The following is a 27,988-nucleotide window of genomic DNA, read 5'->3' as shown; positions in this document are numbered from 1 at the left end:
ATATTCCTACGCATGTCTCCCAACCACAAGACTTTTACATCCCTGCCCCCTGCTTTTTTTTTTTTTTTTTTTTAAGTGCCTCTTTATCGTGTGTGAAGGCAGCAGATGACTCAGTAGCCCAGTGGTCATCTGGGAGGTGAAGTGTGAATATAGCCTAATAACAACTGCAGTCTTGCACCATGCCGAGTTAGTAATGCATTTACAGCCTTTTTTTGATTTTATTTCTCTTTTGTGTCGTGGCCGTTCATTGTGTTTCATGTGATATTGCCTTGCCCCGGGGCACCTTTGATGTGACAACCTTCCCCATCATGTGACAGCCATACAAAAGCCTGCCCATCACCTCACGCTTAGCCTGGATATCCACGTAAACAAACATACACACTTCAGACTTTCCCCCTTTCCCTGCAGGCATGTGCATATACTCCATTCCCAACTCTCTCCCACCTATGACCTCCCTCCGCTCCTAAGATGTATTCATAACCAACTCTGTTCCAAATCTATTTCACACATTCCCTGGTTTCCTTTTGATATTCAAATGTGCTTGTTTACATGTTGTCCAGCAAACAAAAAGAAAAGTCTGGCTGAGTCCCCTATGCAGGCAATATAGTTACAAACCGCTCTCTCTCGCTCTCTCTCTGCCCACACCTTTTATACCTAATGCTCAGATGGAGGTAGAGGAAAAAAAGCTGTATTAGGGGCTTCTTGTTTATGTATAATAACATCATGTTCCCATGAGAGGAGGAGGAACAGGGAGAGCAGGAGGAAGAAGAGTGGCAGCTGGGAGCGACCAGAAGTGGTGTTCCTTGTCAAGCTGATTTGTAAACCCCAATGTGGAGGGGAGGGAGAAGAGGAGCAAATGGAAAACTGTCTAGTGGGAGACGAGGGTGGAGGTGATGGTGGGTGGGATATCAGGGGTGGGGCTAGCAGATGCTGATAGTCAGGTGTTCACAGAAGTGTCTGTGTCTGTGTGTGTGTGTGTGTGTGTGTGTGTGTGTGTGTGTGTGTGTGTGTGTGTGTGTGTGTGTGTGTGTGTGTGTGTGTGTGTGTGTGTGTGTGTGTGTGTGTGACGTGACAGAAAATGCATGTTTCTGCCAAGTGATGTGTGATGTTACACACTTTGGCCAAACTGGGATTGCTGGGGGTGGAATGTATTAGGGGGGAAGTCAGTTTTTGGAAAAGCTTGAACATTTCAGAACAATAATAGGGTCATTAGAGGAGGTTTTGAAGAGACACATCACCGTCACTGACTGCCCACCAAAAACAGCATACACACACTTTCTTTCATTTAGATAGCTCTTTGAGAACGCTAGCTATCATGTTTTCCAGGTCTAATCTCGTTTTACACCAAAGTACCACTTTCTGATGGGTTCCTCACTCAAAATTACAGACTTGCCTTTTCAAATCCTCTTTTTCCAATCATTTATTCTCTTCATTTGTTTTAAAAATTCAAGGATAATGGTTGTTCACTCATCTTGTGTAGTGATCAATATTTGACTTCCACTGACCTTGCAATTTATGATTTATCATATTCGTAAACGGAGCCTTAGATGGAACTGAACTCTGTTCGTGAAAAAAAAATCAATAATTATTATAGGATTATGACGCCGGAATGTCAAAGACAACCTGCTTAGCCATATTTAATGCCTTGCATTTTTATTTCTTTTCTCCTCTCCTTGCTTTCTTGCTCTGTCAAGATTTGATGTTTCACAAATATCTTTCTTTTCTGGTGTTAACGTTCTCTTGATCTTTGCTAATTGGAGTTTTGATATTTTAAGATTTGTGTGCGTAGGTGGCTCAACATGGAAGACCCGATAACAGATCAAAAACAGATCATAAGCAATAAGCAATGTGTTGTATGTTCATATTGACCCACCATAAGTAAATGCCAAATTATTTAATGTCACGGTTCTCAAAGAAAGAGTACATAAAATGTGTACTAGTGCTACTTTTTTCTCTCTAAAATGCTTATTTCTTGTGTATGAGCAAACATGATTTTACTTGACTATGGAGTTGGATTTATTTTTTAACTGATTCATAAACTGTAACAGATTGAATTCAATAGGCATACATTATATAAAGGAGGTACTATTATTAGGGCTCTCAATCGATTCAAATAATTGCGATTAATCGCATGATTGGCCATAGTTAAATCGCAATTAATCGCTAATTAATCACACATTTTTTATCTGTTCTAAATGTACTTTAAAAGGGATATTAGTACGTTTTTAATGCTAATATCAAAAGTTTGGGGTCATTTAGAAATTTCCATTCCACTCCATTATAGATAGAATACCAGCTGAGATCAGTTGCATTGTTGTTGTTTTTTTAACCAGAGCAGCAGTTTTCATCATGTGCTTACATAATTGCAAAAGGGTTCCCCAATGTTTTCTCAGTTAGCCTTTTAAAATGATATCAGATTAGTAAACAGAATGGGCCTTTGGAACGTTGGATGAATGGTTGCTCATAATGGGCAATGTAGATATTGCATTAAAAATCAGCCACTTCTTTCTAAAACAGTCGAGAACCCTTTTGCAATTATGTAAGCACATAATGTAATCTGAAAACTGCTGCCCTGATTCAAAAAAACAATGCAACTGATCTCAGCTGGTATTCTGTCTGGAATGAAGTGGAATGGAAATTTCTAAGTGACCCCAAACGTTTGACCGGTAGTGTATGCATGCCAAGTTATGACATATATGACATGTCCGACATGCTGTAATTGAATGACATATTGTAACCGAGTCTACACTTGAGTTCTGTACCCGCCAGGAACACCACTAGAAAATGACATGTTTCCCCTCTTGCTCCAGTGCCAGACCTTTATGAATCGCTTTGTTCCAGCAGCAACATAACTAGGTTTGTACATAAAAATGTGAGGTACCTCTGTTACCTGACAGGCTATTACTGTGAAAAGACTTTTTTGTGTTCAGCATGAAAGCAAATATGGAGCAGCTCTGCATATTGTGGAAAACAGGCACACATACACACACACTGCTGCATTGGTCCTAGCTTTCAGTAGTTGTTTTGTCTGTGTTAGCTTGGGCTCATCGTGTTCAATTTGCTTGTACATAGATTTCAGCAAGGTTGATTGGTTAAAACATTAGAGATATGACTCCCCTCCTATTTCAAGACATACACACACATACACACAAATGCAGTGTTGGATTATCATCTGCTGTGGGACCATTGATTGAATTAGAGTAGCTCTGGTGCTGAAATTAGAGTGGAGCTTGGAGACAGTGTGGAAAAATGCACTGTGGCTTGTAATAATGATATCAGGTTTTTACTGTATTGTTCTTCACCAAAGCTCTGGTTTGAAAGCTCAAAGATAGAAGCATGATAATAGAAAAGTCATTGCAGGTGGTTATTGAAAGACAGATATTAGAGTTGCCAGCATTTGACTCACTGTTGATATGTTATACGTTTGTGAACCTACTAAAACTAAGCATTTTACAGAATCTTTACATATTTGATTCTAATACATTGCACTTTGCGTGTAGTTGTTTTAATTTCACCTAGCAATTGTGACTCTACACGTTTGGACAAAATGTGGATCACATATGATTATCCAAACACAAGCCAGCAACACCTGTTGGAATAACTTGGTACAAGCCCTGGAGTAAAACTGGATGAAAATGAGTCCTGTGTTAACCATAGCACTTTCACTGCATTAGGTGCTGCATGCACGTCTTTTTAAGTTATTTCATCCATGCAATGATGGCACAGCTGAGAAAGCTGCTTCTCATTGCCAAACATCAGATATGGCCAATGTCTGCAAGATATAGGGAAGCAGATTGTCACATAATCAAAATGTAAACTTTTTTTAGGAAGAAACTCTTTATCTCACTAAGACCTTCTGAGATAAAACAAACATGGCCAAAGTTAGAGTTATGACCTTTTCACATGACCTCAAGATTTAGACCCTGGTGAGGTGACGCACAGATACTGTAAGTCAGCATTAAATGCGGTAAGAAAGTGTAAGTGGGAAGAATAGAGATGACAGGGAGGATGCAGAGGACAACAGAAGGAGAATAGAACAAGGTTGTAATAGTTTACACAGTGCTGGCATTTAATCAGAGAGGAAGAGCTTGGTGTATTTTCCCAACCTAAGGGCTAATTTTAATCAGCATTGGTCTTGTCATTATCGGCGGCTTTGACTGTCACCTCTGTTTACTTTTAATTTTAGACCTGCTGATTGGAGAAGATGCAGGGATGAACAAATGAAAAAGGGAGGGAGTGAGCGAAGGAAGGGTGGAAGAAGGGCATGTGGGACATGAGGCTGTAGAGACCTTGGCACCAGCACCGTAGCAGATTTACTGGTAGCCAGACAGATAAACACTCACCTCTTGCTTTCCCAGCGTGCAACAGGTTCCTCCGGTAAAGAAGAGGGTGTGTGATGTGCTGTCTGATTCCCTGCTGAGGGTCCAATCAAAGATGTGATGGCACTTGGTTTTCTGGCCAATTAGTTCTTCTGGTCTTTATCCACACGCACACACACACACACACACACACACACACACACACACACACACACACACACACACACACACACACACACACGCAATCTAACAAAAATATACTAGGCGGAACTGGAAGGAAACCTTGTGTTTTTTGAGAATGTTATCTGTGACTTACTCTTAAGGATCATACTGGTGCTTTATAAAGGTTGTATCCGCAGTGCCAGCTGTTTGTTTTCTTCGATTGGTTGGTTGATCCAATTCTTCATTCCATACTGAAACAATTCAAAACTTAGATGAACTGTCATGAAATGTTCTACATACAGACTGATATTTCCTCTAGCGCCACCAGCAGGTCAACATTTTTGCTACTTCAGCATGTTACATTTGAATTTACTGTCGCTCAAAGCTCTACTGTGCCGAAGTAGAGCTTTGCAGAGCAACTAGCATGGCTATCGAATAAGATTATTTTCGAACATCGCCACCAATTGCCAAAAGATTGAAACTGTCATTGCTGAAGTTCGAAAGATAAACAATGTACATTTCCAGCTGTTCAAAGGTTTTTTTTTCCTCAACAAAAGTCCCTTACAAAAGATGACTCTTCCTCATGTCTCAAAAGAGACATTCTGTACAATTAATATTCATTCTGCTTCTGGAGTGCATTGTTGTCATACCACCACTGACAGATGTGCATTCATTAAACTCAAGACCACAGAGACACACTGTTTGCCACAGTGAGGCTTTTAATAATTAATCCAACTCAATTTACACCTGAATTTATTTATACTATTATTTATTTATACCGTTTATTCTTGGCTAAGGGGTGGATCTGGTCTCTTGGTTGGTGGAGCAGCAGATACCATCCCATCAAATTAATTTTAATAATAGAAGCCTCTCGTTAAGACCCAATCAGACATGAAGACAGTCTGAGTGGAATTGGATGCCCGGAATTGACCAGAGAGTCATATATTATTGACACGGAAATCGTTCTTATTAAATCAGCAGGTTTCAACTCTGTGAATATGCAGCCGACTGCCAGTCTGATTCTTTCACAAGCACGCAAGCGTGCGCACCCACACACACACACACCACACACACACACACACACACACACACACACACACACACACACACACACACACACACACACACACACGTTTAAATGTGTCTGAGCTGTACATGGAGAATATTACCTGAATTGATCATTCCCAAACTAATTTCCATAGCATAACAGCTACAGACAAATGAGGCTATCGAGGTTGAAAATTGGATTATTTTATACGTTGCTGGCTAGTGGTACAGATGAGGTGCCTCAATCAAAGGAAGAGCACTGCCTCACTCTTTACAGAATCCTAACTCAAAAATTAAACAAGATATTTTATTGTTAAATCCTACTCGTGCTGTCATGACCAAAACAGCCAATTGTTTGTGAGTCAATTACAATCAGAGATACTAGCAAGCTAACTTAAGTTATATCCCTTCTAAAACTAGTAATAGTTAGAAAGTGCTTTACAGATGACAATATAAAACGAGGAAAAGCCAAGTGAGTTTCAGGATACCTTTTCAAATATTTGCACATTGAATCCACATATTTACTAAATTGTTATATATTGCTATATATGTGGCAGTGCTGTACATGTACACACATACACCCTCAAACAAGGAATTAAGAGTATGTGAACTAACTTCCGTCCTTTTTTCCATACAGGCACCCAAATTTACATTGCGGACACAAAGCAGAATCAAATAACTTGTAAATTAGGGATTACGACTGTTCCTTTGCCCGCCTGTCTGGATTTCCTCATCTCACCCTCTCTGACACACTCGCAGATGCATACAGAAACACTCTGGTCCCAGGAGATGTTGGAGTGTGTTAAAGAAGGCATCACACGTTCGTTCTTTTCCTGCCTAAATCTAGGCAGGGCCGGAATTCATCACAGGATCAAACCCATTTCTCATCAAGCCCAGAAAAGTGTAGCTAATGCAATTTCACTAAGTCACTGCCTGACTTGATTACATGTGGGCTGGGGAGCGCGTGCTAAAGCCCCACAGGGGGCCGGGATGGGTGTCACTGTGTGAGTGTGTGCCAGCATATGGTATCTGTGTAGTTTAAGTTGATCCCTTTATTTTAGAATCTTTGTCAGTACACCACTTGTGTGTGTGTGTGTGTGTGTGTGTTTTAAAGCCATTGTACCATATGTGTATACATAGCAGTACCTGTCTGTTTGTACCCCTTAAATCCATGGATGTTGTAATGGATAGAAGTTGTGTGTCATGTCTGCTTCGGTGTGTGTGTTGCAGACGGAGCAGTGGTCCTCGAGGGGGATTTCCGGCAGATTTGGCCACATTAGAATGTGTCGCTTCTTCCTTTCCAGCTTTCAGTTGCCGTCACACTGAGCACCACACCTCCACTCACCCCTCCCACTAATCCTGGATCAGACCACACACCAAGGGACTGAAATGCGCAGACACTCATCCAGACAACACTAACGAATACTCAAGCACACACAAAAACAAAATGGCACTTTTACACATTATTTCGAGAGACTGTTGGCAGCAGTTTGGTGGCATCCTGACCTGAAACCGAAGCCACCCTGTCACGTCTAGACAACTCTGAACAATCCCATGCATATTAACGGAGGCCTATTTAATATTCATCAGGGCTATGCCCTGTTGGCAGCTGGTCCCAGACCCCATGGATCAATGAGGTCTCTTCTTCGCTTCTTTGTCTGACAAGGATGCACATGTTTAGAGCATGAAATTAAATTGGTCACTGTCATTTGGAATACATACATGGTAGTCAATTTGGTGTGTGTGCGTGTGCGCGCGTGTGCGTGCGCGTGTTTAGTTGCCGGTTAGACGTGGTTCTTGGAGCAGACAGGTAGCGCTAACTTCCCCAGAGTCTGTGACAGTCTGTTTGCAAGTTGATGACAAGAAAACAAAAGTTTAGCCAGCTCTTTGAGTGAGAGAGAGAGAGAGAGAGAGAGAGAGAGAGAGAGAGAGAGAGAGAGAGAGAGAGAGAGAGAGAGAGAGAGAGCTTTGTTTAGGAGCCTGTAATTGAGTCTTAATTGAATTGGCACAGAAGGATGGAGGAATGGATGGAGAGATGGAGAAAGAGAGTTTGAGGGAATTGGACCTCATCTCCGTCTCCACTTAGCAACGCAAATGTGGGCTTACCGTGCAGGCAAATATCATGGCTACAGATCAGAATCCGAAACCCTTGATTTGAAAGTTTTGGATGATTGAAAGCTTCTCTTGTCATTTTAATGAAAATACGGAGTGTTGTCTCCCATACTTTTCAAACGAAACACAAAGAAGTGTATAATGGAGCCCGGCACGGGGAGCAATGGGTTGATATGCATTTGAATGCTAGGAAGGCAGCGCATGAAATCTCGGAACAGGCTTTCGCACTATGGCGAAGTGTCTTTGTGTTATATATCACACAAGCTTTGCAAGGTCGTATTGGACATACTAATGAAACAGAAGAAAACAGCAGAGCAAGTCTTTGTGCCAAACACACATGCACAGACACACACCCTTACCCTTTTTGAAACCCTATCAAAGTAGCTTGGATCACTGTCTTATTTGATTTCCGTCCAGTTTCTCCTCATAACTTACTCTGTAGACTTGACACCGACTCACAACCCATTTCAACATGAAAGTTCAGTGTGCATGTTAATCTTACAGAGCCTTAAAATTTTGGAAGCAAACCTTTTTTCTAAAATGGTTTTCCCGCACACAGAGAACAATTGTTAATGTATCAGACTCCCTTGGTTTTGAATCTAGAATTGCATAGCATTGTCTTGTTTTTCCAGTCTCATGGATGTATAATGTTACTGAGTGCGCACCTAAATCAGGAAATCCAAATGAATAACATTCGCTCCACTGCATAAGGCAGGATTGCCATACACTGCTCTCCCTTCACGATTTTTATCCATCAACAATACCTGCGAACACTGTATAAACATATACATAAGCATGTGCGTGTGCATTCATGCATAGTATTCTTTCAAAACCTACACACACACACACACACACACACACACACACACACACACAATCTTTGCAGTTAGCTGTATTGACAACGAGCCACAATTTCTTCTCCATCAATTATATTGATTACTTCAAGATGAGTGGAGGTAATGAGCTTCGGTGTTCTTTCTCTCCCCTATGATCTCCCCTCTTCCCCCGTCTGCAGCCCCCTCCCCTCAGTGTCTAACTCCCCAATTCCTTTCTGAGCATGTAACATGGCAATGATTTTCTGATTAACCCTGTTAGCTGTGATGGGTTCACCCATGCAGTGAGGCAGGGGCATGGAGGAGTGCGAGCATATGGGATGCATTTAGATTTGTGATGGAGAGCTGCACTTATTGAGTGATGTGTTTATTAGGGCTGAAGTTGTGGTCCTTTACCGACTGAATATTGAAATATTTGATAGTGTTGCATAATAATTTAAGGTTTAAAAAAATATATTGATTAATGTAGGGGAACTTCATTGTATTATATATGATTCCTGCATTTACATTTTACATACAATGCAGTTCAAGCACCCCATGCTACAACACTACTATGCATAAACGTTGATTTTGAAATGTTTGGTTGAGTCAAGTCCTGTCTCCTATGTTCTAGGTGGTGCTGATGACAACCTGATTGAAGGGGGAGAAATGAAGTTTGTGTGTAAACCAGGAGCGAGGAACATCACCGCCATCTTCCAGCCTCTTCTCAGGTACTTTAGTGATACACTGAACATCCAGCCAAAAATGGATTTGGATGTGATTTCAAGATGTGTTTCTAGTTCATCGGGAATGTGATCAGCAACACAAAATAACAAGAAGTCTATAGTTACTCATCTGCAATGAGACATCCCCTATTGCAGTGTTTCCTTTAGGATTTTTTTTTTAGCAGTGGGGGCACTGAAACAGACACTTTGCAGCAACACAAACAAATATATTTATTCACCTCTACTCACTCACACAATGAGGCATATTTTCACTTGTGATTAAACTGTATTTTTTGAGTTACTATATAGGCCAACTTTGATCATGACATATAGGCTAAGCATTCTGTAGCAAATAACAATAAACCCACTATTAATTACATTATCTTAATGCAGTGTAACTACTTCAGCATGTAAATAATGCACCTAAAATACAAACGTTCTCCGACATGCACTCTTAACAATGCAGCTATATTTCTGATAACCGTGGGGGGCAGAAATGTTGCCATGGGGGGCCACCACGGTCAAATCAACATAGAGGAAACACTGTATTGTATGAGTAAGTGCTGAAGTAGTGTACTAGTGCGACGACTGTGGACTGAGCAGAGTCACAAGCAAAGATAAATTAAGCCGTTACTGTTAGTTTTACAGTTGATGAATGAGGCAAGTCAATAAAACAGTTACAGCAGTCTGACCACCCAAGATGTAGTTATATCATCACTAAAGTGTTATCCTGGTATATTTTGTGGACAGAAACATTACTCTGCTGCTTTTAATATATGCACATTCTGATGTACGACACTTCTGATGTCCAGCAATAGGCAACTTAATTGGATCAGATTAAAATAAAGTTAATGACCGACTGAGCCTGCTGTCTTTACTGGAACAGTTTGGGCAGGATTCGATTACTATACTTTACAAGATGTGTGAAAGGGCCGCTAGCATCATACTGGTCTGTCAGAGAGGGATGGCCAAGACACTCAAGACATATGACGGCTGGGACATGACTCAATACCAGTAAAATGTAAACTAATTATATTACATGGCCTCTTACTGACTGTCTATCGATTTCAGCCTTTTTAATGTTTAGTGGGATATCGTAAATCAAACATGATGTAATATTCTGTACCTTAAGTTCCAAATATTTTGTTGATACTATCCAGGAATTGGGATTGACTACCACCCTCGCTTTAATTTCCCATTAAATTTGAGTATTGTGAAGGGTTGTCTTTGTGGCAATGTTCTGTATGTCTGGTAGTTTTCTATACAGCGCTGTGGTCCCAGCCGAGTCGTGTAAATCTAATAGTGAAGTGATTTAATTGAATTGGCCTCCATGCAGTGATACATTACCTTCTAGGATCCATTAAACAGAGATGTTTCCTACTTCCAATTTTAACATCAAGGTGCATAGTTTTAATGCATAAAGGAAGTATACGTGTTTTGGCAAACACTTTGTTCATCCCTTAAATTTGTATAAAGTTGGCAGTTGACGGGTGTATTGACTGTAAAAGTATCTTAAATATTCAGCCAGTGGAGTGCTATAGCTTCACACAGGCCATCTGGGTAGTAACTGTACTACTGTATGAGGTAGCTAACTTGCTGGTTGGCTCCACAAATTTTAATCTAAAAGTCAGTGAATACAGGCAAACTTAAAAAAAAAAAAAAAAAAAAAAAGACAATACAGACAGTTGTTTAGAATTTGTTCAAGTATACTCGCAATTAAATTATACGTACCATATACCCTGACCACTAAATATTTAGCTGACTACTAAACAGAATGGAATCGCATCGCAGAAAATCAGCCGGTTAATTTAGATTGCACTTCATCTATCAGATCCTTTTGCTCTTCATCACATCCCCACTTACCTAAGCTGCAGTGTCAGTTGTCTTGTTAACTTTTGTTTGATTGAATGATGCTCTTTGAAAGCTGGTTACAAAGAGTAAGGACCGTCTTTGTATGTGTGCGTGTTGAAGTTGTGCATGCATTTGTCTATGCGTGCTTTAATGTCTTTCTTTGCAGGTGGTTGCCTGTGTGTTTATCTCCCTTTACCGATGCATTGGCCCTGAATCGTTCTCTCAGTCCGTCTCTCTCACTCTGTTACACACTTTCATTCTCTCTCTGACACACACACGCACACACATGCTGACGTTCAACCCCTGTTCACTATAGGTCTGGCCAAGCTTTTGTCTGAACAAATGAGCAAAACTAAAACAGTGACTAGCTTTCTGCTTACCTATCCCATGTTGTCTGTAATGGTTCGTATCAATCACACCAAAATGCCTTGCACACAGTGCCCTCTCTTCTCTCTCTCTCTCGCACGCACTCTCCCTCTAACTTGCCCTCTCCAGACTTGTAGTGCCAATGGAGCACTGTTTCTTGCAGATGGTTTTCTAATGGCAAAGCTCTGGCACTCTGCTGATGGATCACTACACCTCCTGCAGTCATCCATGCAACTTATGGCAGCTTTAATGGCAGAAGCAGTTGGGGGTTGCGGCACAGGAAATCAGTGGTGTGTGTGGCAATGTGTGGGCATATGAGACATCAGGGTCTTAATGTTTGATTGCAAATGTTTCTTTAGGTGTTGCGGTATATTTATCTTTCTCCTCCTAATTCAAGCGTACTATATTATTCTTGTATGTCTGGTTTTCAAATCTTTGTTTATATCTGGTTTCCAAAGATCCACAACATCTGCAAATGCCATCATCGGAAATTGTATACAATGATGTTCTACCTTCCAGTGGTTACTTAGTCATGTATGTACAACACAACATTACAATGTAATGTTAAGCCTCAGAGTCATGCGGAGCATTGTGGATTCCATCCTGGGGCCTGTATTATGAAACAAGATTAGTCGGTTAGCCAGCTATTGGGCTTGACTTTTCTAGTATCACAACACTTACTCACTTTTAATTATGGTAGATCACCATGATAACCCATGATGCACAGCTAACCTGCTCCAGAGGATTAACTTCAGAGAATCGAATCAACATGTGTCAACAGCCTGCCCTATCAGATCAATTAAAAGACTTGTATCATAAGTCCCACACTCATTTATAGCCATAGCCATACTTTTTATATTTAGAATTCCTTAAAATACAACAGTAAGGCTAAGCTTCTCATTTTATTCTACTTGTGTGATTACATTTTATCTTTCTCTTCACTGAATAGCACTTTCTGCTGGCGCTTTAACCTAATTTCCCTGTGGGCATTACCATTTCATCGCATGCCATATTAAGTACTCCATTCATGGTTCAGATGATGCCACATGTGATTGGCTTGTAATTAAGATTGGCACCTCTTTTGCAAGAATGCTCTCAAAACCAGAGTTAACTGGACCTGCTGAAAAAGAGCTTCATGATACCAGGTATTCAGGTTTGCCAATGCAATGCTTAGTAAAGCCAAGTTACCCAAAGGTGGTTTGTTACCTACTCTGTTTCGGATAGAATGTCCCGAAGCAGCCAGAGAGTGAACAGAATTGCATATCTTCATCTGTGATCCGGAATATGTTGGAGGGATTATATATCCCACCTGGTCTTGGAATGCCTCAGGCTCCCCCAGGAAGAGCCAGAGGAGGTGGCTGGGGAGGAGGACGTCTGTCTTACCTTGGTTAGCCTACTGCCACCACAACCTAGCCCTGGCTAAATGCCAGAAATTGGAAGGATTATAATGAAGGGGAGTAGTGTAGAGTGGGCTATTCTTATGTACTTATAGCTAACGTTTGCCTTTATCCCTATATTTTTATTGCCCGAGTGCAATGCTTTCCCTTCTATATACTTCATATTGTGAGGTAGACACAATTACTGTTATTTCTATATATCGAACCTCAGATCAATCTTTAAGTATCATCGACCTAATTGTTAAGTCTGTCTGTGTGTTTAAGTTTTGTTCAGTTTGTCACCACTAGCAAATGTTTGAATTTTTTTGGACAAGGCCAAAGACAGTTGAAATCTTGCATGTGAGTTGTATGTGCATTTTAGTTGGTTTGGTTACATCTCTTTCAGAGAGGACAGTATGACTTCAAGATTGACAAAACATTACCCGTCTTGGGATATCCGCCAAAGATAGCAATCCAACCCGATGCGTCAGAGTGTAGAATGCATGTCTTTAAAGATGCACACACAAATATAGGGCAGACATGGGGTCATGTTTGTGCATGTAGCAGCCAATTTAGTTTGACTTGTGGGGTCTCCTGCTGACATTTGGGTGGTATTTACACCCCTTTTCTCTGGACGAGGTTGGCATTTTGAAAAGCTTCAGCGGGCCCCTAATCTCTCCCTGTTCACCATCCACATGATGACCAGGCATGGCCACGCCTGTAGATGGCTGCTATGTTTTGGTCTGTGTGAGAGTGTGTGTTTTTGCGTGTGCAGGTAAAGCCTAACGTTCAGCAGAGTTGCTGTGTTGCCATATCGGAGTTAATTAGTACTCAAGCTGCGCTGAAAACACGTGCATGCTAGAAATCTTACCGACGCATATTTTTCACGTGACACGCAAGCGTGTTGGAAGCGTTTCCATTCAAAATAAAATAGGAAAAGATGTTTATATGTCATTTTGACACGAATACATTTAATAAATGACATTTTGATGTTTGAAAGTCTATAGGTTTTGACATAAATGCAGATATAAATATATTTAAAAAAAATAATAAATAATTATACATTTTCAAATATTGCACCTGTCGATACAGAACAAAATATTCTGTAGCCTATTTTGCCGTCAATACTGCCGACGTTGTCTTTGCTGTAATCACATCAGTTGAAGAACACGCTGTTGCTTCATTTTATCAATGGGAAAAATACATGTGTACAGACAAGGCTAGCAGCAGCGCCGCGTCAGACACGTTTCTGGTGTGCAAAGATGGAAAACGCAACGCAGCCGCCACGCAACTGACACGCAACAGAAACGCCACGCTCACACCACGCAGGCAGTGTGCAACCGGCCTTAGAATGATCCTGCTGGTCTTTCAGATAATGTCTGAGACTGGTAGGTGTACTAGATTGAACACTTCACTGCTGTTTAACAGCTGATTGAGTACAGAGCTCTTCGTATGCTCTCATAGTATTACCTTATTAAAAAGTACTCATGTTGATGTGCAGATATTTGATTTCAAACAAGGTCTACTCAAAGGTGGTTCTGCTGTAAGTGTCCACGGTTGAAAGAGAAGAGTCAGAGGGTTGGTGATTGACATTGAGCGCTCGGGGGAAGCAGAAAGGGAAGGACAATGGAACAAGCAATGAAAGGAATGAGTAACGGATAGAAAGCTATATGACAGGAAAGGGACAGAAGGGCTCTGCCTCCCACCGCTGTAGCCTGTGGTGAAAACGAAACACACCATGATTCGGCACTAATTTCACACTCGTTAACTCCCCCCCTGAGTAGCACACACAGATCGAAAAAGCAAGAGTAAAAGATGAAATGGACTATCTTTTAAAGAAGGTTTTTAAAAGTGTTTTTCCCAAATTATTTAGCTGCTAGCACGGTTGAAAAATTGTATTTCTTGAAGAACAAGAACAAATTTCATTATTTTGAGAAAACCTGAAGTGTGTGGGTTAATTCAGAATATTACTTATACCTCGCTAATCAAATCCAGTCATTAAGGAGAACACATCCAACTTTAAAAGTTGGATTGTTTATGGTGTTATGATTTTGTGGTGTGATTTTCTTTCCTGTTCATAGACATGATGCACCGTGCATTTTGTTTTATTTATCAAGCGTGAGACCAATATCAGATCTACAGCAGGGTCCAGTGTACAGTTTGTCACCTTAAATAGTTAATGCAACACTATAGATCATAATTAATTATGAAGGCTAGAAAGTGACCTAGTATGTCAAGCCATAGTAGCAGGCAGTCATCTCCATGTATCTCCGTGTTTATTGTTTACTAATGATGAGCAGACAGAAAAACAAGCGCATGTATCACTATCTCTGTAGTGCTGCAGTAGTCACTGTCCATACGCTCCCTGCTGCTAAAATGAAAATGGTGCCCATTACTCAGGTATTTATGATCCACATACTGTAAATCCTGCAGCTACAGTCTTTTATGATGTTGATCCACTACGCTTCTAATTAGGCAGCATAGAAAGACACAACGAAATCAAGCACAGGATCATAATTATTTTGAAATACATCCCATCAACAATATTTGTTTGATAAAAAATTGATTGTAGACATAATTTTTGTGACTATACTGGTGTTTGTACTAGTTGCCCACGGAGTTAGCATGTGTATGACCTATTTTGAATATGCAAATCCCCCACAGTGGCAGAACTGAAAATGGCAAAAAAGAATTTGTGGTTCAACCCTAACCTTCATTTAGTCAAGCAGCATTGTTATAATTACTGGTGAAGACTACAGTTTTCCTTCAACAAAAATATCTGTAGTCACCTCAAAGAGATGTCTGCGCTTCTGCTATTAAAATGCAGCATGGACGTCGCGTTCTTAAGTCTTACCCACACATACATGCACACACTGCTTTGCTCTGCCAGCCCTGGCTCTCTCTTCTAATCTTTTCTCACTCATTCAGGAGGATTTTTCTCAGTAAATAGCACCTTCCCTATCTCTCTCTTTCTAACCCACGCCCATTTTAAAACTGGGAGCATAGTTGGGAATCAGGTGGAAAGAGGATTTTACACTGGAAAGGTCAGAGAGAGAGAGAGAGATAAAGATGGGAGAAGAAAGAAACCAACAACAGAGAGAAGAGAGCAGATAAAAGGGAATAAAAGAAAAACACAAAGGAAAGGATGATTAAAAAAAAAAAATACAAATGGACAGGGGGAATGAGAATAGAAAGAGATAAGTCTGAGGGAGAAGAAAGAAAATGCAGAGTAATAGAAAGGCTATCAGAGTGCATGTGTGCTGGTGGCATGTTGGCTTGCTTTGTTTATGTGCATGTACACACTCATACATCTGCAATATGCTGCACAAAATGAAAAGAGAGGATGGCAAGGAACTAGACTACTGAACAATGGGGTGTAACCAGTAGGTAACTGAAAATGTATCTGAGTCTGAGAAAGACATTTGGCTACATTCTTTGTGATGTTTTTTAAAAGTCAATACAGCCGCAGATTTCTGGCAACTCTGTGCTCGGGTTGCTAATGTGGTTGGTCTGTGTGTGTCCTGCTAATTTTTAAGAAACATACTGTTCTACCGTTCAAAAGTTTGGAGTCTCCTGTTATATTGATTTTTCCTTCTTTTCTTCAATAATGTCTATTTTACTATAGATACACAACAGTATAATTTAGACACCTAATTAATTATTTACGTTTGAAATTGTTTCGGCCCCAAAAGAAGAAGAATTAAATGATTAAAACTTCCTTTTAGTCGATTTCCCCACTGTGTTGCATGATGGGAGAATACTGTTAGAAACCATTTTTACCCCAAATACACTTCCATTTAGAATTTGTTTTCTAGTCCAGAAAAGCATAAGTGACCCTTGATTATTATTGAACCCCAACCGTGCAATTGGGCTCTTAATACTTTAGTAACTGTTTTTTTTTTTTGGGTCCTCTCTACTCAGTGGTTAGATTGAATAGGTTTAAACTGTGATTTGTCAGTCCATAGTATGTTCAGCTGATAGTTCCTGCTCCAATTCCAATAGCGCTAACCCACGACTAACCTTCTATTTCTATTGAAGTTTAAAAAATAGCTTTTTTAATTCAACACGCCTGTTAATTCCAGCTTGTTATGGCCATTATTGTGCACTTGACACTGAAATAAGAATCTGTTCCTATTTAAATCGCCACACATTTTGATGCAAAACTTCCAATTTATTTTACCAATGAGTGCTGACTCCTTTATTCTTATTAAACTGCTCAGAGGCATCTTTCTGCCCTTTCAATAGTCAGGATGTACCGTAAAGTGTATTGTTCTCCGTGTACAAAACAAACCCTTCATACAAATTAACATTTATTTGTAAAGACGACTTTCTACAATGTAAAAGCATGAATGACAATTTGAAAATATAGAGTAATCCTCTCAGCCATCCCACTGTACCCAATCAAGCTTTTGTGGCAGGCGATTCTAAACTTTTAAATAGTATCTAATTTGACCTAGCTTTTTACTATTGTTGGTATTGCAGTACATCCTTTTGGGGGCATTACTTCTTGGGATAAATAGTACTTAAAATAATAAGTAAAATATTAGTTATTTATTTTTTTATTAGTTACTGCTATTCTAACGGAGACATTGAATCTTGAAATTGAATCTCCTTAGAATTGAATCATATTGATCAGCTTTGAATCAGAATGCATTGTTAAAAATGTATCTGTTGTTTTTGCATTGGATCATGGTTCATGTTTTTAGTAATAGGTACGTAGTTGCCTGAGAGGGATAGCTGCTCACTCCTACTAAATCGTAAATAATGCAGCAATTTGTGTTACTAAACCTGAGCAAAATAAAATGACGACCAAGAGCAAGAAACAAAAATACACATGGAAGGAGAGCAGCAGGAGACCGATGGAAAGTAAAAGAAAGTGTATGGAGAAGTAAAGCTGCTCGATGTCTGCAAAACACAATGCCAGTTTGCTATGAATCTGTCAGGTGCTCCTGCCTGTCACTAGCTGCCGCACTGCTGTATCTTTATTCCTTTTATCTCTCTGATGTCCTCCTCATAGGACAACACACACACACACACACACACACACACACACACACACACACACACACACACACACACACACGTGTTGTAAATAATACTGCTGGTTTTATCGCTTTCCAAAATTGCAACTTCTGCACCTTTCTAGAAAGGTGCAGAGTTTTCAATCTCCTCATGTCTTACAAGCACAATCATGCACAGAGACAGACATACACACTTTGGGCATGACACACAACCTAACACACACACACACACACACACACACACACACACACACACACACACACATATATTGTACAGGAGATTAGATCCATCTTTGCAGGGGTCTTTTCTCTGGCTATAGAAGGTGGATAAACTCTTTGATTGTGTTTATCCATCCCATAATAGAATCAGACTCGGTTCCCAGGGCAACCTGTCCGACAGACTTGTGAAGCAGACAGTCGTCAGTTGGAGCTTAAGGGGGTCTAGTTTGTTTGAACGCTCAGCAGTAGACTTCTTATGAAGTCGGCTTTGAAGGTCCCCGAGGTTTTAGGTCTTTGTGGGGGGAAAATAGCGCATATTGGGAATTGTTGCCTGGTCAGATTAGAGGCAGAAAAAAAGACAAACATTTATACGTGCCTTAGATACACATAAAACACATACAAGCACACACAATGCCTATGTCTTTGCAGTTTGTCCAGATGACCAGGTCATAATCACGCAGATGTTCACACAGTCATGCCATCTCCGTCGATGCTGTCCCCCGCAGTGCCTGATTGTCTCTGATTGGCTACTTTTCAAAGAGATTAGATTGTGGTCTCTGAGAGATTTGTGTGTGTGTGTGTGTGTGTCTTAATGTATTGTGTTACCAACAATAATTTAATGAAATGAAAGTCCCCATTTTTGAGTGTACGGTAATTTAATTAACCCTAATATGGTTCTTCAGACCTGTTGCTATGAAAGGACAGAAGTGGGAGAACAGAATGCCCTGAATGCTTATTGAATAAATGCCAGAGGGAGCTGCTGCCAAGAAGAGAATTACTGATCCACAATGAAGAGATGTTTTTACCATGTGTTGCTTTCTGCTACTTCCCTCTATCTTCTGTTTGTGTCCTTTTTTCTGTAATTTTTCAGGGATGGAAAGCCAAACAAAAACAGCAAAACAAGAGTTATAACGACCTTCTAAAAAGTGATATCCTGAAAAGAAATTACATACTGTATAATAAAGAACTGCATTCTTATCATCTCCTGTCCTTCTGAGAGTTACGTCAAGGTAAAGACAGAGTGCCAGAGATGGGCAATTTACAGATATTCTCTTGTTCCTGTCTCACACACACACACCCACACCCACACACCACTTCCTTCTGTTTCTTCTTTCAGTCCAGCCTCAGTCTTTCCTCTTTCCATCCTTCCATCCCATGACAACAAGAGCTGTCATTCTGTGTTACTGTCACATGAGCGAGCGCGAGCCCCCACATCATAGCAGCCTTTGATTGGCCAGGCCTTTCCAGGTCGGTGAGCTGCTGCCAGATAATAACCTTGTTTGATTGCTGGAGCAGAGATGTAATTGATTGATCTGCTCACCCTGTCTGGGCCTAGGCTTCTGAAGTAGCCTGTACAGATGTTTGTGTGTATGGGTGCAGGGGTGTATGTGTGAACTGGACTGGGGGGGTTGGTTGATTGTGGAGGGCAGCTCTAGATAAGTAAACATGTGCACACAAAACTTGCCTCAGTAATACAACTACACAGATGCAAACATATGCACCCACACACGTCTGTTATTGTATAGCATAATAGACAGTGGGTACCAGAGGTAGGCAGGTGATGGAGTGAGTGAAGGGAGAGTTTGTTTTTTAAACTCCTTCTAGCACATCTGCCTTGTGTACCTCTCTAAACAAACTCCACCAACCAATCAACAAGTCATTACACCTCATTAAAACTCTCCAACTCCCTCTGAAAGGATTGCTTGTGATCTCCTAATTGGTGATAACGTAAGTTAGTCCATCTTTCTGGATAGTTAATTCTTCTCAAAGATGGATGGTCTCAACTTAATGCAGCATCTAATCCAATATTGGCTTAACGGACTCTAGGCATTTCTAAGAGACAGTGTTGTGGAGAATATTAGTCATTTCTGTTTGTATGTGTGGGTGAAATAAAGGTCTAAACTAAGCTTATGAATTGTGTTTTGCATGTTGTCACTTTCCCTTTCTAATTAATTTGCTTGGTTTCATTTGTTGTTAGGGTATCCACGTAATGGCCATTTTTGACTCCTGTTGTACTCTTTGAATAGAAGCAAAGTAAACCAGTTCGTTGGACAAAGAGTTTAATTGCTGCTCTTGTCGTTGATTTGTACATTGCGGGTAAATCATCGTCCTGTAGTTTTAATGGATACAGTTTTTTGTTGTTTATTTTCTATTTATTTTCCCAAAGAACAGTTTGAGTCTAGCTTAGTAGAGATTTCTTTCAGATAGGGTTTCTAACTATCTAACTCGATATAATGGTAACCAAATATGTCTCCCCTGTGTCCAAAATAAATCATGCCAAACTTTAAGTTGAAGAGGAAACCAAAACTCTGATTAGCACTCAACATACATTTTTAAAAGAGCTGGATATTTTGCCCCTTTCGTCCTTCCTCCCCTATCAGTGATGGTTTGATCCCCGACCAGTCATTCTGGAGTCATGGTGTGCCCATTGAGTGTGCAACCAGTGGAAAAGCCGAACTGGCAGACTGATTGAGTCTGTATATCAAGTCTGTCCTCTCCTCTCCTCCCTTTGCATAAGTTATTTAGAGGTTAAGGTTATTAATGTTAATGTACTGTTTATCTGTGGGACAATTATCCTTTTCCTCTCCAAGACTTTCACGCTTTCCTCAGAAGAAGGAAAATCGATGTAGACGTCGATCACTTCACTTGACTTTACTTTAAAGGCCATTCAAACCAGCACATGCTATTTCCTCATTGCCCCATTTGCTCTCCTGTTTTTAAGTGAAGTAAGTGAAGCATGGAAAGTCAAGGGAATGAAACACTTTTGCAGTAAAGTGTAACGACACTGAACGGCCGAGCTTTCCTCCAGGGTTGATGAGTGCAACACGTTCACCACAGCCCCCTGTGTCTGTGAGTGGTCTCTTCTTTAAGACTGTTATTCGTTACATCTACCCAAAATAGAGTTCACACTCACAACAATGACGACTGGAAGGGAATTTCAACCAGAATATGACAGAACGGACTCTATGAGGCGAATGAACAACAGAAGGGAGGTGGGGAGAGAAGGGGAAAGGCGAAAATCCATTATGTTTGATGTTAGTCTCACCCTGGCAGCAAATGCTGGTGGAAAAACCCTGTGAAATGACATTAGGGGCGTCTTGTAATATGATTTTGGCAATGTGTGAATATGAGATTTCTAATGGATTTGAGCACATTAGAGCAGTCTTTATCTGTAGTATTTATTCCCCCCTGGTTTCAAATGCAATTTGCTAAGTACGACGTTTCACTCTGCTCTAGCGCACTACCTTTCTGGCTAGAAGGGATGTGGGGGAGGATTATGTTATTTCTCGTGTGTGTGTGTGTGTGTGTGTGTGTGTGTGTGTGTGTGTGTGTGTGTGTGTGTGTGTGTGTGTGTGTGTGTGTGTGTGTGTGTGTGTGTGTGTGTGTGTGTGTGTGTGTGTGTGTGAGATGATAAATATTCGAGGCACAGCATTTGTGACCAATTGGTATATTATAAGAAAGATTCTTTGTATAATGTGTGCAGAGGTATGCAGAGACGAATAGTTTTATTCAGGAGTGAAGTTCTGTGCTAGACATTTACCATTCCACTCACTGTTTGTGTCTGCACATGATATTACACTACTTCTCTCTAATGAGACGTGTAGGCCCGTTGAAGGAGTTAAAGTCTGACTGAATACCCCAAAATGACAAATGTGTCCAGTGACTTCATGTTTCGCCTTTGTCAGTTAGTCTAACTTAATGTGGCCCCTGATCTCCTGTAACATGGTGAGGTTTATACACTGAGAGGCACTCTGCCATAAATGGAGCTGTAATATATCACAGCTTGTCACATGTGAACATGTTAAACCGATGCTTAAAGAGTAATTTAACTTTCAGTGTTAACACCTTGTATACATAGTATATACTATCAATCATTGTCATGTTGTCATCAATGCACATACAAGCCTCTAAATGTCATTTGTACATTTGGACACCATGCGTAAGCAGCACGTAATAAGTGCTCCGTCTGTGTCTACACAGGATGTGTTCCGGCACTGTATTGAGTTGTACTAGGTCACCCCTTTTTTGGCAGCGCACAGAGCCCAACAGATAATCACAGCAGTAATGCGTCTAAAACAGAACAAAATATACTTGACGAGTAAAAATATGCTTTGGGTCACGTTTACGAGCATACAGTGCAAGTGAAATGCGAGTCATTACACAGCCAGTGTAGACAGTTTACTTTCTACTTGTAATATGGACAAAGTCAGAGGTCCAGGGTTAGGGCTGTTTCTAGCTGTTGGCGGTCCCCATGCAAGATTTCCTATTTGGGGGCCCCTATTTTGTCAAACTATGATAATGGGGGGGGAGGGAATTCAAACCTTTAAGATAATCCATGGAGATGCATCAATCTGTTACACTTGAGGAGGAAAACAGGCTAGATTCGAAACATTCAAACAGGTATATTTAAAAAAAAGTAGATCAAAAAAGGCTACTTGCTAGTGGCTACAAATAAATACAGGTAATTAGATTTCTCCCTAAATATATTGAGCCTGAACGGGCTGAACTTGCAGCTTGGGGGCCCCCTAATGGCTGCGGAGGCCCCATGCATCTGCCTATAGGAAGAAACAGCTCTGTCCAGGGTAAAAGCTACACATTATTTTCATCCATTTGATAAAGCAATGTGTATAGCAAGCCTGTTAAAATGAATACAAACAGGTTGCTGACTTAAGGCTGACTTGCTAAAAAGTTCAGTCAGTTTTATTTACTAAATTGTTGACATGAGAATATTCTGCTGCAGCTCTCTCCTGATCAGGAGAGCACCAAGTTCTTGGTGCACTCTTCAACGTTGTGGTGCATTGATAGATTTCTGCAAGGAACCTGTGATGAATAAACAGAGCAGTTTGGTGCAAGACTCCAGTGCTCTGACAGAGTGCAATTTTCATAGCACTCCACCAGTATCTCACATTGCTTACTTTATAAAAAAAAAAAGAGACAAAAACTCATGTTCGCCTTTAATTTTCCTGATACCCTAATATCTGTCTCTGACTGATTAGGGTCACGGCATCCATGAATAGCATGCACATTTATGTGTTCCTGCCAGCATTTCCGCAAATTGTCCCAAATCAGCCAATGTGGTGCACTCCGAGCTCTCCGCAGGCTTAATGAGCTAGATTAAGACGGAAGTCATTTAACCCCTGCCTGCGACACACACGCACACGCGCACGCACATACACACAGAGTCTAGATAGGCATATGTACTCAGCACAGCCAAACAAGCGTTAGCATCAGGTTAGCGGGCACACACACACACACACACACACACACACACACACACACACACACACACACATATATAACCACACCACCTCCACCCTGTATTTCAGTAGATAGGAGATGGAGCGGGGCCATTATGCAAATGTCAAGTGTCAAGTGTAAATGAGATTGGAGGGATGGGAAACAGAAGTATTGAATATCACACCAGCTCCCTTGGCAACTGCACCAATATAATGAGAGCATTCCAGGACGTAGGCTGGCAAAGCCTTCCTTGCATTGAAAGATAGCAGAGTGAAAAAGACTGAATACATTTTATTTTATTTTTTTTATAAAGAGAAAGTCTGTTGGGTCTAGTTGATTTAAGAAAGACGAGATAACCCTAGCACCTGCCTAATTCAGACTTGGGAGTATGAATAAGCAAGGTGGGGGAATTCATTACTTTCTCAGATTGTTGTTTTTCCAGTGATCTTTGGAAGTTACATAGTGCTATAGATACATTGTTATAGAATATACGAAAGCTGAAGTCGGAACTCTAACCAGCTCATCCCTTATGTGAATTATATCTATCATTGATTAATCTGTAGATTACTTTCTCATGGTTTGGTCTACAAAATGTAATGAAAATAGTGAAAACCACCACTAAAATCTCCTGAACCACGATGTAATAAAATTGCTTGATTTGTCCTAATACTTCAAAAACCAAAGATAGTCAGTTCATTATCACATAAGACAAGGAAAGCTGGAACCATATTTTTTGTTTATTTTGCTTACAAAATGACCCAAACGATTAATATGATAATCAAAATAGTTGCCAATAGTTTTTTTGTTTACTAACTAATCGATTAATTGCCTAATTGTTTCTGCTCTGTTACCCATTTGATTATTTAGTTTCTCTAATTTACCAATATATAGGTATATACAGTATGCCTACAGTATTTCAAAGTTGTTTAACAAAAGTGCATTTTCAGTTTTACCAGAAAGTGTCACTGTCAGTCCATAAACTAACCCTTTTCTTCAGATTGGAATAAACAGTTGTGTGCAAATGTTCATTGCAGGTCATCTCATAATCTCTCACAAAACTTTGCCACAGCTGTTGTTAAGCACTGGTTGCAGACATCACTCTCTCTATCTCAATTTATTTCCCTGTTTTTATCTCTCGGTCGCTCTAGTCCGTCTATCGCTGTAGGCTGTGTACTGATTATTATGACTCCTCATGCCTAATCCTCTTTTCTTGTCTTCATCTCTCCTTGTTCCTCTGACTCCCATCTTTATTCCGCTGTCCCTCTTTCTGCACTGGCTCATTTACTGCTAGCCTCGGTCTCCCTGTAAGAAAAACAGAAAGATATATTATTCCTGTAATTTTCTGAAACTTCAGATAACATCTATCAGTTTAATAATGGATGGAGATACAGCTCTCCACATGCACATTCTGGTGTACATTTTTAAAGCAACTGACCTACGGAGAAAGAGGCTTCTGGTTTAAAGCCTCAGCAAATGTAAAACCGTGCTTTATTAAAAAGCTATGTATTTTTGTATGAAGTAAACCACCTGCATCTTTTGATATATCAGTATTAAATGTGTAATCTAAAGTACTGACATATATTCCAGCAACATGTTTTGGCCAGATAAAAGGTTTCTTTCTCTCTCAATCTGTGCAGCCTAAATAAAGCAATATGTTTAGCTTAGCCAACATAAACTCTTGACAGTTCTCATACTGTATGAGCTGTAGACTGAAAGCCACAGAAAAGCGTTTTATGGGAACTGATGAAGAGGAAGCCATACATGCACAATGACGTGCTTTTTTTGAAGAGCCATGTGGTGATTGTGCGCCTTGCGCTCTACCTGGTGTCATGTTACAATCACTACAGTAGATGCACATGTTCCTCTGTGGTATGTGGAGAAGCAACATATGCTAATCAGTTGTAACAAATTGCTATTTTTAATATTTCATACTAACAAGGTAGCAGGCTGAGTTGATGACTGTATTCTCGGAGAACACTCAGATATACTACTGTATTTTATTTATATATATGGTTTACTATGGTTACTTAAAGTCCAACATAGAACAGATAGGTAATGTATACTCTTAATAAAGTTGTAAACCTGTGCCAACAAAGACGTGAAATTCTACAAACTAAGTTAATCACGTAAAACATCACAATATAATAATAATAATAATAATAATAATAATAATAATAATAATAATAATAATAATAATAATACATGCAGAGTGCAAGCACATGCACTGCATCTCCTATCAGATCTTGATCAGCGAGCTGCCACTTCCATCATAGACGGTTGCAACATCCGCACTAATGCTTTTAAAATGAAACGTAGTCCAAGCCAATTTCTGTGATATTCTGTTTGGACAGTTGCCTACAATCTATCCTTTTATCAGTCAATTGTGTAATTAAATAAATACCATTCTCTACTGACATTTCAATGCTCGTTTATATCAACTAGAGTTCATTGTCTTGTTAATTAATTCAAACCCTCACTGTAATCTGATGTGAACCGCAAATCACACAATGTTTCTGAGAAATGTATCCATCAGGGAATTTGTTTGGATCGCAGGTCTCCTCTCCTCTTTACTCTAACCTTTCTCTTCCCCTGACCTCCCTTTAGTCATTCTGATACCTAAAATATTTTATAGATGGATTCTCTATTTACCCATATGGCCATGTACATGAAAACCCATCGCCCACACACACCTGTCACTTTTTCAAGTGAAACACACAAAGTTAAAGGTCAGTGCCTGCTCAAGGTTGTCTCTCTCCCCTGAGAGCCCTTTCAAGTGGACACACACACACACACACACACACACACACACACACACACACACACACACACACACACACACACACACACACACACACACACACACACAGGGACCAAGACATGACACACACAACAACAAGCCGGCTTGGACAAGCTATGAAAGGATCAATGAATAATTTAACCCCTAGCATCATATTTCCCCTGGCAGTAATGTAGAAAGGCTTGCATGTGATATGTATGTCTGTCTGTATGCGTGTGCAGATACTTGTGCGTACTGTGTGACTCCACGTTCATTTTATCTTTTCTTTGCCCTATATGCTGAGAGGTAGCTATTTCAGCAGTTGAATGTGATGTGTGGGAGTATTATCAGAGCTGTAGGTATGACAGACACACCACCCTAGAGCTGACTTCCTGGAATTGCATTTTGTTGGGCCGTCTCCAATATGAGACCTGTCACCTCGCTCCCTCCAGGCCATGCAAACCGTGATTGAGGCATTTCTGTGAACTGTCACTATCAAGGGTGTACGCATGTGAGGGTTTTTGTCTGTCTGCTTCTGCGTGATAGGTAATGTTGGCTGGTTTTCATGCCAATGACGAGTTTTACACAATTTCAATCACCTCCTCTCTCTTTCTTTCTTTCCTTCCTTCCTTCTTCAATCATCTTGCTCTCGCTTTTTTCTCCTTTCCTTCCTTCATTTTAATAATTTTTTACTTCCTGCCACTCTGTGGCTTTGTCCATACGCCTTCCATCCATTTTTTTTTTTTTTTTTTTTTTAACCTCTCTTCTTTCCACACATCTTCACCTTCCGTGCCCCCCCTCTCCTCCTCTCCTCCTCTCCCTGTCAACACTGTCATAGCTTGGGGAGCCCTTCAGTGTATTACAGACCTCTCACCACTAGTTCTCTTTATGGCACTTTCTCTTTTTAAATTCAATCAGGCTTCAATGGAGCCCCCAGAACCATTTCAATTTACTACCTGGACGCCACAGGATGGAAAGTCCTACGCTAACATAAAGGTCTAAATGAAATGAGAAAGAGAGAGAGAGAGAGAGAGAGAGAGAGAGAGATGTACTGAAACGGTGCCACGGGCAGATAGGGGAATTAGGGGAAAGGGTGAGAGAGAAAGCTGACGGAGAGGGAAGAGTCTGAAGCGTTACAGTGGATAAGAGACCAGAGATGACAGCACGGGAGAGAAAAGGGAAAAGAGGTGATAAATATAAAGTGTTCTTTTTAATCCAAGGAGAATGTGATGTGAAACGGCTCACCTAGCAACCTGTTTGAAAGAACGCATCAACCTTTAGACGTCTATGATACTATGCAGTGCTAGCATACTGTGCTGTATGTATTTTCTTGGCGGTATGAAGAAAATGCATTACACACACATACCTGAATGGGAATGTACGATAAGGCTAGTTTTTATTGTTAGCACAAAATTGTGTTTTATATATATATAACTCAGCAGAATAGCAGTCGGGTTTCACCTGTGGCCATTGCATCTTTGAGAAAATATTGAAACCATTGCCGTTTCCTCACAAAAATCCTTTTGACCTCGACTTGCCTGCGTTCTTCAGGGTAACTTTCCATTCACTTTCCCCTTTGGGCCAAAATAGACTCCTCATGTCCATCTTTGCTGCCAGCCCTTTGTGTGTTGTGTGCAGGTTGAGTGTTTTTCTCAGTAGTTTTCAGGCAAATTGAAAAGTGCCTTTGCACTTAGCTCCCCCAGGGATAGTTGCCATTTCAGTCTTGCTGAGTCATTCACTGAACCATGAGTGTCCTTCGGTGGCTCAAAGAAACTATATCATCACCCTCAGCTCTGATTAGAAAAGAACATATTGTGTGTGGGTGTGTCACTGTTTACCAAGGTCAGAATAGCTGGACCTAACACTTGCTTTATTGGTTCTCATCCTACTCATACAACTAATTAACTAAAGTTTAGACTTATGTGAAGACTGTTCCTAAGGCAGAAAATCTGAACAATGATAAA

General features: G+C 40.4%; 1 protein-coding gene across 1 annotated transcript in view; it reads left to right on the top strand.

The window, feature by feature from the left end:
• exoc4 (exocyst complex component 4) overlaps window positions 1-27,988 on the top strand; it is a 114,842-nt gene that overhangs the window by 34,679 nt on the left and 52,175 nt on the right. The window contains exon 11 of the mRNA XM_028570930.1: window positions 9,087-9,183. Within this exon, the coding sequence (XP_028426731.1) occupies window positions 9,087-9,183 (97 nt within the window). The remainder of the gene's footprint in view (window positions 1-9,086; window positions 9,184-27,988) is intronic.

Source organism: Perca flavescens, chromosome 23 (genome assembly GCF_004354835.1).
Source record: "Perca flavescens isolate YP-PL-M2 chromosome 23, PFLA_1.0, whole genome shotgun sequence".
In the NCBI taxonomy this organism is placed as follows: domain Eukaryota; kingdom Metazoa; phylum Chordata; class Actinopteri; order Perciformes; family Percidae; genus Perca; species Perca flavescens.
The sequence above is the reverse complement of the archived record's forward strand: the minus strand, read 5'-3'. Positions and strand labels throughout refer to the sequence as shown.